We start from the raw sequence: 19,750 nt of genomic DNA on the forward strand, positions 1-19,750 counted from the left end.
CTGGGAACCATGGATTGGAATGTTCCAACAATGGATCAGAACATGGGAACAATGGATTGGAATGTTCCAACAATGGATCAGAATCTGGGAACAGCGGATTGGAAACTTCCGACCAACGACAGGAGTTTTTCCCAGTTGATCAATCTGGTTACTGCACAACATTCATGGATAAAAATAGCTGATCGGATTCGGTATCTACTGTACGCTATTCAACATTTTTACTATCCCCTCCTGGCGATTGTTGGTGTTCCGGGTAAGTCTCTGGCTGGAATTGTAAAGGCCCGACCGCCACGGCAATCGGAGCAGGCGAGGGGCAGAGCATGGGAAGGTCTGTTGAACGTGGGTAGCATTTTGCAGCTTGGGGAAGAGTGAGGCTGTAAAGTCCCGTCCCCTGTGTTTGGTTCCTAATTCTAGAAAGGCTGTTTAACTGTATTGATTTTCCTGTAGTTTACTGTTCTCAGTTTGTTGCTCTTATTTCTGTTGAATCTCTGTATCCAGTTATTAATTATTTCAGCCACTGACAATTGTCTCAGGGCCTATGGGCCAGGATGTCTTCTATGGGCTGTGACCTTCCACAGAAATGTGACCTCAAACGCTGTTCCTTGGTGAGAAAAGTATTGAGACAGAATCCTTCTTACCCTCTACATACAACACCAGTTCACTGCTAATCTCCCACCCAGTCTGCAGGCTGCAGAATCCAGTTTAATGATCATATGTCCAGAGCACAATTTCGCACAGAGAGAACGTATTTTGTCAAGTGTGAAGTGTATTTATTAGTGTACCAAGTAGGCTTACCTTAATACTGCATTGAAGTTATGTGAAAATCCCACAGTCACAGCACTCCAACACCTTTTCAGGTACACTGAGAGAGAAGTTAGCATCGCCAATGTACATAACCAGCACAACTTTCAGAGTGTGGGAAGCAACCACAGCACCTGGAGAAAACCCATGCAGATACAGGGAGAATGTGCAGAATCTGCACAGACAGTAGCCAAGCCTGGAATTGAGCTGGGGCCTTTCTTGCTGCCTTCAGGGATCCTCATATTTACAGCCCAAGTTCATTCTGATCCTCTGAATTTCCTGACACTCTCGGGTTCATTGTGCAATTTGCAGGATGGCAGTGTGGCAAAGTAGTTATCACTGCTGCCTCACAGCGTTAAGGACCCCGGTTCAATCTCAGGAATTCCATCATTGCGAATGATGCTTTTGATTTTTTTGAAAACAGCTGCATTCTCACATATTGTCTGTTTGGATTTCTCCTGTTACAAGAACCTGTGGTGTTTCTGTGGAAACGACTCACTTTGAGCAACTCCAGATTCTCACAGCTCCCCAATATCCACATTGAGCCTTGTAACTTCATTCTCAATCACAGCAGTCCTGTGTACATCATTAACCTGCATAAGATCATTGGTAAGAACAGCACACATTGAGCTGACGTTCCGGCCTGAGGTGTGAAGGACTGATTTGATTTGGATTGATTTATTATTTTCACATGTTTTATAATGGAGTGAAAAGTGTTGTTGCTTGAATCCTACGCAGACAAAGCATACCGTACATAGAGAAGGAGAGAATGAAGAATGTAATGTTGCAATCATAGTTAGAGTGAAAAAAAAATCATCTGAATGATTGATAGAGCAGACGCAGCACGGTTTCGTTAAGGGGAAGTCGTGTCTGACGAATTTATTGGAGTTCTCTGAGGATGTGTCTAGGGCGGTGGAGAGAGGAGAGCCGATGGATGTGGTCTTTCTTGATTTTCAGAAGGCGTTTGACAAGGTGCCTCACAAGAGGTTATTACAGAAGGTCAGGGGGCATGGAGCTGAGGGTAGGGTGTTAGCGTGGATAGAGGATTGGCTGTCAAATAGGAGGCAGAGAGTGGGGGTCAATGGGTGCTATTCGGATTGGCGGATGGTGACTAGTGGAGTGCCCCAGGGGTCGGTGCTGGGGCCTCAGCTATTTACCATTTATATAGATGATCTGGAGGAGGGAACCAAGTGTAAGGTGTCAAAATTTGCTGATGACACCAAGATTGGTGGAACGGCAAATTGCGCAGAGGGTGTGGAGAGTCTGCAGAAGGATCTAGATAGGCTGGGCGAATGGGCCAGGAACTGGCAAATGGAATTTAATGTTGGCAAATGTGACGTTGTCCACTTTGGTAGGAATAATGGTAGGAAGGACTATTACTTACGTGGCGAAAAACTGCAGCAGGCGACGGTGCAGAGGGACCTCGGGGTCCTTGTGCATGAGTCGCAAAAACCCAGCCTGCAGGTGCAGCAGGTGGTCAGGAAGGCGAATGGGATGCTGGCCTTCATAGCGAGGGGGATTGAATATAAAAGTAGGGAGGTCTTGCTGCAGCTGTATAGGGCATTGGTGAGGCCGCAGCTGGAGTACTATGTGCAGTTTTGGTCGCTGCACTTCCGCAAGGATATTTTGGCCTTGGAGGGAGTGCAGAGGAGGTTTACTAGGCTGATACCGGAGTTGAGGGGGTTGAGCTATGAGGAGAGGCTGAATAAACTAGGCTTGTACTCGTTAGAGTTTAGAAGAATGAGGGGAGATCTCATTGAGACATATAAGATGATGAATGGGATGGATAGGATAGAGGTGGAGAGGCTCTTCCCGCTCAGAAAGGACAGTAGGACTAGGGGGCACAGCCTCAAGATAAAGGGGGGGGCGGTTCAGAACGGAGTTGAGGAGGAATTTCTTCACTCAAAGGGTGGTGAATCTCTGGAATTCTCTGCCCGTTGAAGTGGTGGAGGCTACCTCGCTAAATATTTTTAAGACGCGGGTTGATGGGTTTTTGATAGGCAAGGGGATTAAGGGTTATGGGGAGAGGGTGGGAATGTGGAACTGAGCCACGACAGAACAGCCATGATCTTATTGAATGGCGAGGCAGGCTCGAAGGGCTAGATGGCCTACTCCTACTCCTATTTCTTCTGTTCTTATGTTCTTATTAATGTGATGTAGGTCCATTCAAACATCTGGCTGGCTGGGATTGTTGCCAGTGCAGACTCGATGGATTGAATGGCCTCCTTCTGCATTGTAGGGTCTCTAAGATTCCATGACTCAGTTGGTTTATGTCCTCAGACGTTTTGTTTTTGTTTTTTTTTCCCAACAGCACAAGGCAGACGAGTTTATGACCGGGGTGCATGGGGTCCTTAATTATGTTGGCTGCTTATCCGAGGCAGCGGGAAGTGTAAACAATGTCAATTGGTGGGAGATTGGTTTGACTGATGGACTGGGATTCATTCAAGAAGCTTGGTAATTTCATGCGGTCTTGGGCAGAGCAGGAGCCATACCAAACTGTGATACAAGCAGAAAGAATGTTTTCAATGGCGCATCTGTAAAAGTTGGTGAGAGTCATAGCTGACATGCCAAATATCCTTAGACGTCTGAGAAAGCAGAGGCGTGGTGGGCTCTCTTAACTATTGAGTCATCATAAGAACATAAGAAATAGGAGCAGGAGTAGGCCATCTAGCCCTTCGAGCCTGCCCCGCCATTCAATAAGATCATGGCTGATCTGTCGCTGCTCAGTTCCACTTTCCCGCCCTCTCCCCATAACCCTCAATCCCCTCTCTTATCAAAAACCCATCAACCCACATCTTAAAAATATTTAGCGAGGCAGCCTCCACCACTTCAACGGGCAGAGAATTCCAGAGATTCACCACCCTTTGAGTGAAGAAGTTCCTCCTCAACTCCGTTCTAAACCGCCCCCCTTTTATCTTGAGGCTGTGCCCTCTAGTCCTACTGTCTTTTTTGAGCGGGAAGAGTCTCTCCACCTCTATCCTATCCATCCCATTCATCATCTTATACGTCTCAATGAGATCTCCCCTCATTCTTCTAAACTCTAACGAGTACAAGCCCAGTTTATTCAGCCTCTCCTCATAGCTCAACCCCCTCAACTCCGGTATCAGCCTAGTAAACCTCCTCTGCACTCCCGCCAAGGCCAAAATATCTTTGCGCAGGTGCGGCGCCCAAAACTGCACATAGTACTCCAGCTGCGGCCTCACCAATGCCCTATACAGCTGCAGCAAGACCTCCCTACTTTTATATTCAATCCCGCTCGCTATGAAGGCCAGCATCCCATTCGCCTTCCTGACCACCTGCTGCACCTGCAAGCTGGGGTTTTGCGACTCATGCACAAGGACCCCGAGGTCCCTCTGCACCGTCGCATGCTGCAGTTTTTCACCCTGTAAGTAATAGTCCTTCCTTCCATTCTTCCTACCAAAGTGGACCACCTCACACTTGCCAACATTAAATTCCATTTGCCATTTCCTGGCCCATTCGCCCAGCCTATCTAGATCCTTCTGCAGACTCTCCACACCCTCCGCACAATTTGCCGTTCCCCCAATCTTGGTGTCATCAGCAAATTTTGACACCCTACACTCGGTTCCCTCCTCCAGATCATCTATATAAATGGTAAAAAGCTGAGGCCCCAGCACTGACCCCTGGGGCACTCCACTAGTCACCATCCGCCAATCCGAATAGCACCCGTTGACCCCCACTCTCTGCCTCCTATTTGACAACCAGTCCTCTATCCACGCTAACACCCTACCCCCAACTCCATGTCCCTCGACCTTCTGCAATAACCTATTGTGAGGTACTTTGTCAAACGCCTTCTGAAAATCTAGAAAGACCACATCCACCGGCTCTCCTCTATCTACCGCCCTAGACACATCCTCATAGAACTCCAGTAAATTTGTCAGACACGACTTCCCTTTAATGAAACCGTGCTGCGTCTGCTCTATCAAGCAATTCCCTTCAAGATGCCTCGCAATTTCCTCCTTAATGACGGATTCTAACATTTTACCTACCACAGATGTTAAATTAACCGGCCTATAATTCCCCGCCTTTTGCCTGGCACCCTTCTTAAACAACGGCGTAACATTAGCCGTTTTCCAATCATCCAGCACTTCCCTGGAATCCAGCGACGTCTGGAAAATAACCACCAAGGCATCCACTATCACCTCCGCCATTTCTTTTAGAACCCTCGGGTGCATTCCATCCGGTCCTGGGGACTTGTCCACAATCAGCCCCTCCAGTCTGTCGAGCACCGCCTCTCTAGTAACAGTAATGTCATTAAGACCCTCCAGTCCTACCACCTTTCCATCGCTAACACCCGGCAAATTATTCATGGAGGGGACGGGACAGATTGTTGGTGATCTGGACTCATAACAACTTGATGGTCTCGACCATTTTAACTTCATCCCATACGTGTACACAGAGACATGTACTCCACTCTACTTCCCGAAATCGATGACTAGCTCCTTTGCTTTGTTGACATTAAGGAAGAGATTCTTGTGGTCGCACCAGTTCACCAGATTTCCAATCTCTTCCCTTTTCTCGATCTCATCGTGGTTTGAGATCTGACCCGTTACTGTGGTGTCATCAGCAAAAGTAAAAGTTGAGTTAGAGGGGAATTTGGCCACACAGTCATCGGCATATAAGGAGCATAAGGAGAAAGGAGTAAGGGGGCAAGGACACAGAATTCTGGGGCACTGTTGTTGAGGATGATTGTAGAGGAGGTATTGTTGACTGTCCTTATTTATTGTTATCTGTGCGTCAGGAAGTGAAGGATAAAATGGCAGAGACAGGAACCAAACATCGAGTCACGGTCTTTGGACAAGAGTTTTGTAGGAATAATGGTGTTGCAGGCTGAACTGTAGACAATAAACACGAGTCTGTGTTCCAGAGTTCACTCTCGGGCCCAGGAGATGGTGTCCATGGATCTGTTGTGGAGGTAGGTGAACTGTCGTAGATCCAGGCAATTTGGGAAACAGGAATTGATTCACGCCATGACGAACCTTTTGATACATTCCATAATATTGAATGTCAGAGTTACTGAACAATATTAAATAAGGCAGCCTTCTTGGCTTTTCCTTGGTACCCGCCTTGGTTTGAGATTTTCTTACCTTTTGCATAGATTAGCAACTTTCCGACTGAGAGAGAATTCACTGAGCTTCACTGGACCAGTTGGCCACAGTGGGATAGCAGCAAACTTACTGGGTACTATGGATGGTCGCTATTGCCTGAACCCTGAAGCTTTCTCCCATTGTTAAAAGCAAACCCTGATACTTGTGTTCTGTGCCAATCGAGTGTGAGATTACTGTTTCTTCCTGTGTTGTGCAAATGATGGACACAATGCTGTGGTCTCCTCTCCAGGGCACAGTTCTGTGTTAAGTACAATAGAGTCAGAACTGTTGATGCATCAGGATCTCCCTCTGCCAACTATTAGTATTGGCCAGAGGAAACGGTGAGCCAGCACTGTTTAGTACCAGCTCTGCTGCAGTGGTTGTCAGTAAACTGTCTGAGGGACGACAGATTACCACCTACAGGACTCCACTGCAGATTTTCTGACATGGTTTACCCCTTCGGCTTTCATACCCTCCAAATCTCCCACAAGGTAGAGGGGCTGTTTACTTGTAGCTGATTGAAGGTCAATGTTGTGGGCTCTCGGAAAACTCACTCCAAAATATACACCATTGTGTCACTGCCATGGAGCAGCATGATGGCACAGTGTGAACACTGCTGGCTCACAGCATCAGAGATAGAACATAGAACATAGAACACTACAGCACAAACAGGCCCTTCGGCCCACGAGTTGCACCGATCACATGAACACCTACCAATCTATAGACCTATCTATAACCCCCAATCCCATTAAATCCCATATACTCATCCAGAAGTCTTTTAAAAGACCCCAGCGAGTTCGCCTCCACCACCACTGATGGCAGCCGATTCCATTCACTCACCACCCTCTGAGTGAAAAACTTACCCCTAACATCACTTCTGTACTTTCCTTCCCCGCACCTTCAATCTGTGTCCTCTCGTAGCGACCATTTCAACCCGGGGAAATAGCCTCTGAGAATCCACCCTATCTATTCCTCTCAACATTTTATAAACCTCTATCAGGTCGCCTCTCAACCTTCGTCTCTCCAGGGAAAAGAGACCCAGCTCCCTCAATCTATCTTCATAAGGCATGATTCCCAGTCCAGGCAACATCCTTGTAAATCTCCTCTGTACCCTTTCAATAGCTTCTACGTCTTTCCTATAGTGAGGCGACCAGAACTGCGCACAGTACTCCAAATGAGGCCTGACAAGGGTCTTATAAAGTTGCAGCATTACCTCCCAACTCCTAAACTCAATCCCTCGATTAATGAAGGCCAGTACACCTTCTTGACCACCTCCTCCACCTGCGAGGCTGATTTAAGAGTCCTGTGGACCCGGACCCCAAGACCCGTCTGCTCTTCAACACTACTAAGACTCCTGCCCTTGATAGTGTACTCTTTCATCCTGTTGGTTCTGCCAAAATGGACGACTACACATTTATCCGCGTTAAAGTCCATCTACCACTTCTTCGCCCAATCCTGCATCCTATTTATGTCCTGCTGCAACTTTTGACATCCTTCCAGACCATCCACAACACCACCGACCTTCGTGTCATCAGCGAACTTACTTACCCATCCCTCCACTTCCTCATCCAGGTCATTTATGAAAATGACAAACAGCAAGGGTCCTAGAACAGATCCCTGGGGCACTCCACTGGTGACTGACCTCCATTCAGCAAAAGACCCATCTGGGTTCCATTCCTGGCTTAGGTCACTGTCTGTGTGGAGTTTGGATCTTCTCCCCGTGTCTGTGTGGGTTTCCTCCGGATGTTCAACTTTCCTGTCACACTGCAAAGGATGTGCTGGATTTTCCAAAAAGAGACTTAATTCTTCTGTGTGTGTACATTTTTTAAGCATCCTCAGTCTAAATGATAACTTTTTCCCCTGAATCATATCTAATTTCGTTCTTTATTTTCCTTTCTGACAGTGAATATAATCACAGTTGTGATACTGATGCGCAGAAACTGTGGTCTGTCGAAATGTGTCAATCGTTACCTGGTGGCCATGTCAGTTGGGGATCTGCTGGTCATTATCTTCGACCTGATATTGAGACACATTCCCATGGTTTATTGGGAACAGTTTTATTTTGTGCGATCAATCCCCTTGTGTAACATCCACGCCGTCCTGCTCTATGCAGCCACTGACTGTTCTGTCTGGTTCACCGTCACTTTCACCTTTGATCGATTTGTGGCCATTTGCTGTCCCAAGCTGAAAAGTAAATATTGCACTGAGAAATCGGCGACTGTGGTTCTGGGAACAGTGACAGTGGTGAGCTGTTTAAAGAACATTTTCTGGTACTTTATGTTATTAAATGGATATTTGCTGGGGAACGCCCCCTGGTTCTGTGATGTCTCAAGGGATGTTTTGGATTCTTCAGTCTGGGGAACAATCGAGTTCCTCCACCACATTCTAACACCGACTGTCCCATTCATCCTGATTGTGCTGCTCAATGTTTTCACTGTCAGACACATATTAGTTAGCAGCAGAGCCCGCAGGAGACTCCGCACTCACAGCAGTGGGGAGAATCCCAGAGACCCAGAGATGGAGAGTCGAGTGAAATCCATCATTTTACTGTTTGTTATCTCAGCCAATTTCATCCTTTTATGGTCGATATTAATGTTTTATTCTATGTGGAGTCGGATGTTTTATTTGGGCTTCCGGTCGGTATGGTTAGATTATTTTGTCATGGAATTGGGCTTCATGATGCAACTCCTGAGTTGCTGTACAAACACTGCCATTTATGCTGTGACGCAAACTCAGTTCAGACAGCAGCTAAAAAATCTATTGAAATATCCCCTTACTGCAATTCTTCAACTCATTTCTCTGCGAGGAAACTACAATCACAAGACCCCATGACTCTTCCTATTGGACATTCAAACTGTAAATAGCAAACAGCCTCACAGAGACAGAAAAAGCAACAGATAGAGAGTGTGTGTGTGTGTGTCAGAGAGAGAGAGAGGGACAGAGACAGAGACAGAATAAGTGACAGAGAGAGACAGAGAGAGGGCAGTGATAGCAACAATGAGAGTGATACAGAGAGTAAGAAGTATCACAACACTAGGTTAAAGTCCAACCAGTTGATTTGATAGGAAACGCACAAGCTTTCAGAAACACTGTTCCTTCATCAGGTGTGTGGAAGGTTCCGATCAGAGAAGGGCATATAGAGTCGCACACAGTTTACAGAATACTGATTAGAATACAAGTCTTTACAGTTAATCTGCTGTTCAAGTCTTAAAGATACAGACAATGTGAGTGAAGATAACATTAGGCACAGGTTAAAGAGATGTGTATTGCTTCCAGACAGGACAGTAAGTGAGATGTTGCAATTTCAGACAAGTCATGGGGGTTACAGATAATGTGACATTAACCCAAGGTCCCGGTTGAGGCCATCCTCATGTGTTCAGAACTTGGCTATCACTCTCTGCTCAGCGACTCTGCACAGTCCTATCTGGAAACAATATACATCTCTTTAACCTATGCCGAACGTTATCTTCACTCACATTGCCTTCATCTTTAAAACTTGAATAGCAGATGAGCTATAAAGACTCGCATTCTAATCAGTATTCGTAAACTGTGTGTGCCTCTATATGCCCTTCTCTGATCAGAAACTTCCACACACCTGACAAGGGGACAGTGTTTCTTAAAGATTGTATTTTACTATTAGATAAACTGGTTGGATTTTAACCTGATGTTGTGAGACTTTTTACTGTGTTTACCCCAGTCCAACGCCAGCATCTCCAATTCAGTGATAGACAGACAGAGATTGTCAGAGGGAGGAAAGGGCACAAAGACATGGAAAGCGGCAGAGATTGAAAGAGTTTTTAACCAACACAGGAAAGAAAAGAGAGGCCGAGAGAGAGAGAGACAGAGAGGGAGGCAGAGAGAGAGGACTGAGGCAGAGAGAGATTCTCAAAGAGCGAGAGAGACAGGGGAAGAGGGAGGGGAAAATGGCGAGAGAGATGCACAGGGAATGAGAAAGAGAAACAGAGCAAGACAGATGGGAGGATGTAATAAGAGAGGGAGAGGAGAGTAAGTGAGAAAGGGAGACAGAAAAGTAGGCAGGGGGAATTAGTCAGAGGCAGAGAGAAACAGAGATACAGAGACAGAGAGCGGGAGTGAATAGGAAAGAGTGAGACTGAACAAATACAATAGACACAGCAAGAACAAAAGACAGAGCGAGAGAATGAGAGGGAGACAGTGAGAGAGAAAGAAAGAGAGAGACAAAGCAGTAAAGGGAGACAGAGACGGAATGGGAAAGGGAGACTGAGATAAAGCGGGAGAAGGGGAGTGAGACTGAGAAGCCACAAAATTGGCAGAGGAAGAGGGTAGAGAGAGGGAGACAGAAGTGAGACAGAGAGAGACAGAAGGCGACAGAGAAAAACCTATAGAGGGATGGAGACAGATGGAGAGACAGACAGACAGATGAACAGACAGACAGACAGAGACACAGACAGAGAAGCGTAGGAGAGACAGAGAGAGAGAAGCACATAGTGACAGACAGACATACTTAATGAATTTAACGATAACAATCAGGTGGAGTTATTGTAATGTGAACTCCCTGATTGAGGCAGTTAATGCTCTCCAATCCGGGAGCCCTGCAGATGTATATTGTATGGTTTGTTTATGTTACTGGAACTCAGGGTGTGTACACTCAGGGTGTGGGTGTGATGGATTTGTGGTTTTATCATTATGTTAGAATTACAGAAACTCAGCAAATGTTCTGGGCACCCGGGATCGAATCCCGTCATGGGAGATGGTGGAAGTTGAATAAACATATCTGGAATTCAGAATCAGTTGGTGACCCTAAAAACATTGTTGATTTTTGGAAAAAAACACATTGGGTTCACCAGTGTCCCAGGGAAGGAAATCTGTCGTCCTTATTTGGTCAGGACTAAATATGACTCCAAGTGGTTGATGCTTAATTATCATCTGAACATGGGCAACTAGGGATGGGCAATAAATGCTGGCCAGCCAGCAACACCCAAGTCCCAAGAATGAATAAAAATGCTTTGTACTGGGAAATTTTAAACAAACGGTAAACTGTTTCTCACAGCTGGATATGTCAGGTTTGTTTTTCAGTGATACTGACGGACTTGATGCCAGAGCAAGTCACTGATCTGTATAAGAAAACCCAGTCCTTCATTTTCAAGCATGTACAAGCTTTTTTGGAGGATCGCTTTACTATGCGTGTTCTGAGCTTAGCCGAGCAATACTACCTCGAACAGCCGGGGGGAGGGGGGAATCTCCCCCTTATACTCTTTTTACAGCAATTAGTCACATACACACAATATAACTTCACACAGAATATGTGCTTAGCAACAGCAAAAGTACAAATACAGCTTGTTAGAGAAAATATGTGAAACCCTCCCTCCCCATCCCAGTTGCCATCGAAACTGTACATGCACCATTGCTCCAGTGTGAGAATAGCAAGCGTTCTCATATATCTTGGGACTTTTTTTTGCCCATGAAGTGAATGTTATCTCCTTCAAACAAGGACAGCATTCAGCCAAGTCCAGTCTAGACTGATTTAATACAGCAAGGCTTTTGTTATTTACAAGGCCAGGGTGACAGTTCAGAATAGGAATATGTACTGATATCAGCACAGATTGTTTTAAACAAGATGCAGTTCATCACAGCTTTAAGCTCATGGAGACCTTTCACTTTATCTTAAAGCATCCGGCTGTGTTTGCAATTTTGCAGGATCTCAGCTTGCAAAACCTTTCTCTTTACACGTGGCCAAGATCATAGGAGACTCATGGGATGTAAATCCCTTAACATCTCATTCCCTCTTTTTATCATTCCATGATAACACTAGCCTCTTTACAGGGGAACTTGTGCTCTGTGATATGCTAAGCATTGGCAGACACCCTTCAGTAATCCTAGCAGTAAGCAAACTGCCATGATAATAACTCTCAGGAGCATCAGCGTCCCTCCCCAGTCTCCAAAGAGGTTACCAAAAGGCCACCAGCCAGGAGGATTGTCGCTCTTAAAGAGTTGCCCCTCAGCCCTAACTTTGTCAGCCATCTTTTTAATGTGCTCAGCTAAATCAGTGATATTGTCGGAGGATGGAATGTATGTATAGCACACAGAGCCTATTAGGGTGCTGGTGCCTCCTGTTGCTGCCAATAAATAATCTAAAGCCATTCGATTTTGGAGTGCAGTGTCCGTAAAGCTATGACTTCAGCTGAAACTTCAGAGATTGCAGTGCTCACATTCTCTATTCCATCCGCAGTATCATTAGCTATTTTCTCAAGAGCTGATGCCATATTGATCAGCTGCTTTTCTGCCTTTGCTGTCCCATAGGAAGGAAAGGCAACCGTCAAAAGCCATTGAGTTTCAGTGATGGACTGTTTAGATCTCAACAGATCCATCTTGGGGTGGAGATGCAGCGAGTCATAATGTCGGACATAGGGGTTCACATACCCTAGATAGCAAGCTCCGGACCAGTCCCAGGGAAGCCAAGGATAGGTGTTATCTCCACAGACAAAATAGGTGCCATTATACACTACCATATCGTCTAATGGGCTGGGATTGTCTGGGGAATTGTTGTCATTGGGGCATGTAATTTTTCTCCCTTCCCAGCCCCAACCTTCACATTCCTTTGATGAGAGGAAGAAGTTCTGGATGAACATCCCAGTTTGTGTAGTGGAATAAGAAACGTTTTTTTCTCCGACTGGGATAGGTAATATTAAACTGCTGAATGCAGCAGTTATGGCCAACGGGCATGGTTCCATTTCTTATCAGGCAGATAAATCCTCTTTGTTGAATTTTTTAACAATAAAGTTGGGTGGGGAATCTGATCGATCATAGTTGGGTTGGTAATGGTTCTTAAAAGAATTCATTATACTACACCTGAGTAAGTTGAGTGATATTTTTGCCCGAAGGCATCCACAGAGGAACGTCCTATCTGTTAAGTTTTGTGAAGTCTGTAGGCTTGAACATAGCCCCCATTCCGTTTTCAGTCTTGTTTGATGCAAAATTCATTTCATCATTTCCTGGAGGCTGAGAGGAATAGAGAACAGAGGAATCCTTCCTTGAGCATCTGGTGGTGTGTATGAGTGGACCCAACGCCCACTTGCATTTTACAGCAAGTCGTAAGACATGTACAAAAAGGTGTTAGAGTGAAATTATTAATTAGTCAGTCCATCCTTCAAACTCCTCTTCTGTACTCATTCTGAGGGTGGGAAAAAGGGCCTGGAGGCCAAGTGTTAGGAAATACACCTTCATGATGAATCATGTAGCTGTGGGGGTTCACCACTTGCAATCAGCAATTCTGTCCTTTAACTTTAACTGCCATCGGAGTTTGGACAAGCTCTTGAAATGGTCCTTTCCACCTTGGTCCAAGGAGTGGGGCGATCTCAATCTCAAATCAGCACAAAGTCTCCTATCTGTGGTCCAGGGAAGTAGTCCTGTGGGTAAGAATCTTGATCCGGTGCCTGTGGAGTTGAACCAAAAGCGCACTGTAGCTGTGAATGAAGAAACTTTATGGGTGATGTTAGCTGTCGGATGTACTTCTGCATTTCATCAGCCATAACGTGTAAATCTATCTGGGTGGGTGGGCTTGTATTTACATCCCAGGGTGTTCTACTGGGTCGGCCGTAAATGATCTCTGCCGCAGAAAGTCCAGTAGTAGAGAACATAAGAACATAAGAACATAAGAAATAGGAGCAGGAGTAGGCCATCTGGCCCTTCGAGCCTGCCCCGCCATTCAATAAGATCATGGCTGATCTGTCGTGGCTCAGTTCCACTTTCCCGCCCTCTCCCCATAACCCTTAATCCCCTCTCTTATCAAAAACCCATCAACCCGCTTCTTAAAAATATTCAGCGAGGCAGCCTCCACCACTTCAACGGGCAGAGAATTCCAGAGATTCACCACCCTTTGAGTGAAGTAGTTCCTCCTCAACTCCGTTCTAAACCGCCCCCCCTTTATCTTGAGGCTGTGCCCCCTAGTCCTACTGTCCTTTCTGAGCGGGAAGAGTCTCTCCACCTCTATCCTATCCATCCCATTCATCATCTTATACGTCTCAATGAGATCTCCCCTCATTCTTCTAAACTCTAACGAGTACAAGCCTAGTTTATTCAGCCTCTCCTCATAGCTCAACCCCCTCAACTCCGGTATCAGCCTAGTAAACCTCCTCTGCACTCCCTCCAAGGCCAAAATATCCTTGCGCAGGTGCGGCGCCCAAAACTGCACACAGTACTCCAGCTGCGGCCTCACCAATGCCCTATACAGCTGCAGCAAGACCTCCCTACTTTTATATTCAATCCCCCTCGCTATGAAGGCCAGCATCCCATTCGCCTTCCTGACCACCTGCTGCACCTGCAGGCTGGGTTTTTGCGACTCATGCACAAGGACCCCGAGGTCCCTCTGCACCGTCGCCTGCTGCAGTTTTTCGCCACATAAGTAATAGTCCTTCCTACCATTCTTCCTACCAAAGTGGACCACCTCACACTTGCCAACATTAAATTCCATTTGCCATTTCCTGGCCCATTCGCCCAGCCTATCTAGATCCTTCTGTAGACTCTCCACACCCTCCGCACAATTTGCCTTTCCCCCAATCTTGGTGTCATCAGCAAATTTCGACACCCTACACTCGGTTCCCTCCTCCAGATAATCTATATAAATGGTAAATAGCTGAGGCCCCAGCACCGACCCCTGGGGCACTCCACTAGTCACCAACCGCCAATCCGAATAGCACCCATTGACCCCCACTCTCTGCCTCCTATTTGACAACCAATCCTCTATCCACGCTAACACCCTACCCCCAACTCCATGTCCTCTGAGAGTGGGGCCTTATTCTCGTGTGGTACAGAGCTCGGGGCAAAATCTTTCACCAGTTAAGGCCGGCTTCAGACATCAACTTAATCAATTTAACTTTAAGAGTTCCATTAGCTCTTTGCACTATTCCTGCTGCCTGGGGGTGGTTTGCTCAGTGGAATTGTTGTTGGATGGGTAACACATCACACAATTCCTTATTGACTGTTCCAACAAAGTGGGAGGCGGGGAGCATTATCTGAACTAATTTGTTGAGACATCCCAAACCTTGGTATTACTTCAGTTAATAACAATGTTACTACCATCAAGGCCTTGCTGTTGTCATTGGGAAATCCTGTGTCCATCCAGTAAATACATCAACAATCACCACACAATACTTATAGCAATGTACACACAGCAATTCAATAAAATCTAGCTGAATACATTCAAACAGTCCACCCAGCAAGGGAATTCTTCCTGTTGGGCAGCTCACCCCTTGACCAACATTGTTTTTCTGGCATGTCAAACATGATGCTACACGAGACTGGGCTGTCTCTGATAGTCAGGAGTGCCACCAGGTATGAAGAATAATAACACTCATTCCCTCCTTGTCAAGGTGGGTATCAGAATGAAGACAATCAATGAACAAAGGCAACAAGGCATCAGCGATACACACTTGGCCAATTGGAGGAACCCAAAGGCCTGATGATGCAGAACAACAGTCCCTCTCCCTCTACATGTATTTGTGTCACCTGCAAACTTGGGAACAGTGCCTTCATTTAGTTGTTTCAAATCGTTAATGTATATTGTGAAAATTTGTGGTCCCAGCGCCGACCCCTGAGGCACACCACTGGTCACTGGCTGCCATCCTGAAAAAAGATCCCTTCATCCCCACTCTCTGCATTCTACCAGTCAGCAAACCCTCTATCCATGCCCAGATCTTACCCTCAACACCACTGGCACTTAACTGAGTTGTTCTACTCTATTCTCTGGTTCTATTCTCTCCTACTAGTGGAAACATCCTCTCCTTGTCCACTCTCTCCAGACCTCGCTGTAACCTGTAAGTTTCAATAAGATCCCCCCTCAGCTTTCAAAACTGCAACGAGTACAGTCCCAGAGTCCTCAATCCCTGTTCCTCATACGGCAGGCTCTTCATTCAAGGGATCATTGTTGTAAATCTCCTCTGGACCTTTTCCAAGGCCAGCACATCCTTCCTTACACACGGGACCCAAAACCTTTCACAATACTCCAAATGCGGTCTGACCATAGCCTTATACAGTCTCAGAAGTACATCCCTGCTCTTGTATTCCAACCCTCTCAGCATGAATGCTAGCATTCCAATGACCTTCCAAATTGCCAAAGCAATTTAGTGTTATTCTTGGAATTTTATCACTATTTACAGTGCTCCTTGAGCTTGTGTCACTGTTTAGTGTGATCCCTGGGTATTGTGTCACTATTTATCATGATCCCTGTTGATTGTGTCACTATTTGGAGTGATGGTTGGGGATTGTTTCACTCTTTTTGTTCCCTGGGGATTTTGTCACTATTTACAGTGATGCTTGTGGATTGTCTCACTACTTAGAGTGTTCTTTGGGGTTTGTGTCTGTTTCTGGACTAATCCTTGGAGATAGTATCCCATTTTGGCGAGTACTACGCGGTGACTGTCAGTAGAGTCTTAGTCAGAGAGGTTTATAGCATGGAAACCGGTCCTTCGGCCTAATCTGTCCATGCTGCCAGATTTTATCATTAAATTAGTCCCAATTACCTACGTTTGTCCCATTTCCATCGAGGCCAATCAAATCCATGTGACGTTCGAAATGTTTTTATTGAAACATCACATTTTTCCAGCCCTAGTCTGACCTCTGCCAGCTCTTCCAAAAACCCAGAGTCTCCCTTAGAATTCAGAGTAAGGGAACTGGAGAAACAAAACTAAGTGCTGGAAGAGAAGCAATGGCGAAGGGAAACTGTTCCTCTACTTCTTTATGAGTCCACACGACAGGGACCAACTGCTCCTCCAGAGGAGTGGGAAGTGCTAGAACACAACTTAACGCCAGTAACCCGAGGGGAAACAGATGCACAGCTAAAAGCAAATGATAAATCATTCATGCAAGTTGAGAGGCAGCAGATCATGTCTACCCAGGGTAAATTATAACCTAGAAACGCAAACACTAAATTCTGGGAAGAATTAGATACAATTTGGGTAGGACACCAATTACACCTGAGAGACGTACACCAACTAGTCAGGGCAGCCTGTCCAGCGGATAAGTGGAGGCAGGTGGCGGGTGGATCCGCTGCTCCTCCAGCCCAGAATTATAGTGGGGACGTTGGAAACATGTAGTCGCCCTAAAAGCAGAAATTGATGTCCAACAGGCACCGTTCCCCAAGTTAAAGGCAGAAATTCAGAGAGTTTTTGAGAATGCTCCTACTAACTGGAGCAGAACTACCACAATCAAGCAGCTAAAGGGGAAGGAGCTTCTGAATACGGGGAACAGTTGTTCCAAGCATACCAGGAAAACTCGGAGCAAAGAAACCCAGGTTGTGGGGAATCGAGCATTCATCCAGGCTGTTAAGGATGAATTCACTAGTGCTCACCAAACTATCCTAAAAATGGGAGTGATTATGTCCCAAGGTTACGATGAATTGGTAGAATGGACTAGTGGCATACCAGGAGGTGGAGAGAGAAATCCCAAACAAGAACAAGGCTAGAAAGAGAACCCGCTTACAGTAACGGGAACAGAACTAAGTCCAACCTGAATACCTACAATTGTGGCCGACAAGGGCACTTTGCGAGTGATCGTGGGGTCCCACGGAAAGGAAACAGATTTGGGAGCAGTGGGAAACATTGCAGACACTGTAATAAGCACTGTGTTGGGATGAACATGGAAGAACACCGACCTGATCCATGACCACAGCAGAACTGCAGGAAACAAGGAATCTCCGAGGTCAGCAAGATTGACAGTCTGCAGACCCCATTCACAAGGGTAAGAAGGAAGGAAGGATTTATGTGTCTGGATTAGTCGGGGGCAGGCAATGTGAAATGCTGGTGGACACAGGAGCATCCATATCTCTCTCCGACCTACCCTTACCCACTACAAGTAAAATGAATTACCTAACCAGGATAGGAGTGAACAAAACACCCATCTACCTGAGCGAGACCAATGTTAGTAGAAATAAGTAATTTGTATATACCGATGAGGTTTTATGTGTTTAAAATAACAATAAAAATACAATAACGGGAAATGATTTCATGAAACAATATGAGATATTGGTAGACTGGGCAAAGGGAGAATTAATCTGGCCAGGACAAGGCTGTTGGAAAACTAGAATAGGGAAACCCAAAAGCCACCTTGAAACTATTAAGGTGGCCACAGTCACCACCAGAAGTTGGGAATTAGAGACAGGATAGTTTGGAGCCATCTGTACTTCCATCCCTGGAGTATGGGCTAAAACAAAGCTCGATACCGGCTTAACTAAAACGGACCCAATAAAGGTACCTGGACCAGAGCATAAGCCCCACCAACAATACCCAATAAAACCAGTGGCAGAGAAAGCTGTACTGGAGATAGTTAAAGGGTTAGTGAAAAATGGAATTCTGAGAGAAAGCACGAGCATGACTAACTCCCCGACCTGGATGGTCAGCAAACCTGACATAAGCTATCGGCTCACAATAGATTACACTGGACTCAATAAAGTCACATCCAAGTTGCACCCCATTGTAGCAAACCCCTCGACAATCCTGAATGGACTGTCACAGAAGCACAAAATATTCACAGTACCCGCTATAGTGAACTGATTCTGGTCCCTACCCTTGGATTCCAAATCCCAAGAAAAAATTTGCCTTTACAGTGGGAGACAAACAATATACTTGGACTCGCCTACCACAGGGATTCTACAACAGCCCCGCTATCTTCCATCGAGTAATGAGTGACATGAGTTACATGAGTAATGAGTGATTTGGGGTTGTTTTCGCTGGAAAGAAGGCGGCTAAGAGGGGACCTTATTGAAACATATAAGATGATTAGAGGTTTAGACAGGGTGGATAGTGATAGCCTTTTTCCTAGGATGGAGAAAGCTAGCACGAGGGGGCACGGCTTTAAATTAAGGGGGGGTAGTTATAGGACTGATGTCAGGGGTAGGTTCTTTACCCAGAGGGTGGTGAGGGACTGGAATGCCCTGCCAGCTGCAGTTGTAAATGCGCCTAGTTTGGGGGCGTTTAAGAGATCTGTGGATAGGTTTATGGACGAAATGGGATTGGTTTAGATTAGTGGGTTAGTGTTGTTTTTTTTAAAAGCTGGTCGGCGCAACATCGTGGGCCGAAGGGCCTGTTCTGCGCTGTAATGTTCTATGTTCTATGTTCTATGTTCTATCCTGAACAGGATGTAACTCAGTAAAAAGTCTGACAACACCAGGTTTTAGTCCAACCGATTTATTTGATAATATACTCACAAGCTTTCGAGGGGACTGCCTCTTCGTCAGGTGAATGGAGAGTTCTGGCCTCAGACAGAGCATATAAAGCACAGACAGTTTAGAGATTACTGATTAAAATGCGAATCCTTACACCTAACCTGCTGTTCAAGACCTGAAGTGGCTGATAATGTGAGTGGAAGGAGCGCTGATCACAGTTTAAAGAGATGTGTATTGTCTCCAGACAGTACAGTAAGTGAGGTTTTGCAAACCCAGGCAAGTCACGGGGGTTACAGATAGTGCGACATGAACCCAAGATCCCTGTTGAGACTGTCCTCATGTGTGCGGAACTTGGCTATCAATAACCCCCGTGACTTGCCTGGGTTTGCAAAACCTCACTTACTGTACTGTCTGGAGACAATACACATCTCTGTAACCTGTGATCAGCGCTCCTTCCACTCACATTGTCAGCCACTTCAGGTCTTGAACAGCAGGTTAGGTGTAAAGATTCGCATTCTAATCAGTAATCTCTAAACTGTCTGTGCTTTATATGCTCTGTCTGAGGCCAGAACTCTCCATTCACCTGACGAAGAGGCAGTCCCCTCGAAAGCTTGTGAGTATATTATCAAATAAATAGGTTGGACTAAAACCTGGCGTTGTCAGACTTTTTACTGTGTTTACGCCAGTCCAACGCCGGCATACCCACATC

The 19,750-nt window shown here is 45.9% G+C and overlaps 1 protein-coding gene across 1 annotated transcript; it reads left to right on the forward strand.

The window, feature by feature from the left end:
- The first annotated feature begins 72 nt into the window (after positions 1-72).
- Positions 73-8,738, forward strand: LOC145338698 (putative G-protein coupled receptor 139). Its single transcript, XM_080183096.1, has 2 exons — positions 73-253; positions 7,810-8,738. The coding sequence occupies exons 1-2, from the start codon at positions 73-75 to the stop codon at positions 8,736-8,738; spliced, it is 1,110 nt and encodes a 369-aa protein (XP_080039222.1).
- The last annotated feature ends 11,012 nt before the right edge of the window (positions 8,739-19,750 follow it).

Source organism: Carcharhinus amblyrhynchos, unplaced genomic scaffold (assembly GCF_965287045.1).
Source record: "Carcharhinus amblyrhynchos unplaced genomic scaffold, sCarAmb.v2.hapA chromosome_142, whole genome shotgun sequence".
In the NCBI taxonomy this organism is placed as follows: Eukaryota; Metazoa; Chordata; class Chondrichthyes; order Carcharhiniformes; family Carcharhinidae; genus Carcharhinus; species Carcharhinus amblyrhynchos.

Bases quoted from the DNA above. Each gene is read 5' to 3' on its own strand.
- LOC145338698 (XM_080183096.1), top strand. From the start codon at position 73: ATGGATCAGAATCTGGGAACAGCGGATTGGAAACTTCCGACCAACGAC. The intron at 254-7,809 runs GTAAGTCTCTGG...CCTTTCTGACAG, and splicing joins GGCGATTGTTGGTGTTCCGG to TGAATATAATCACAGTTGTG.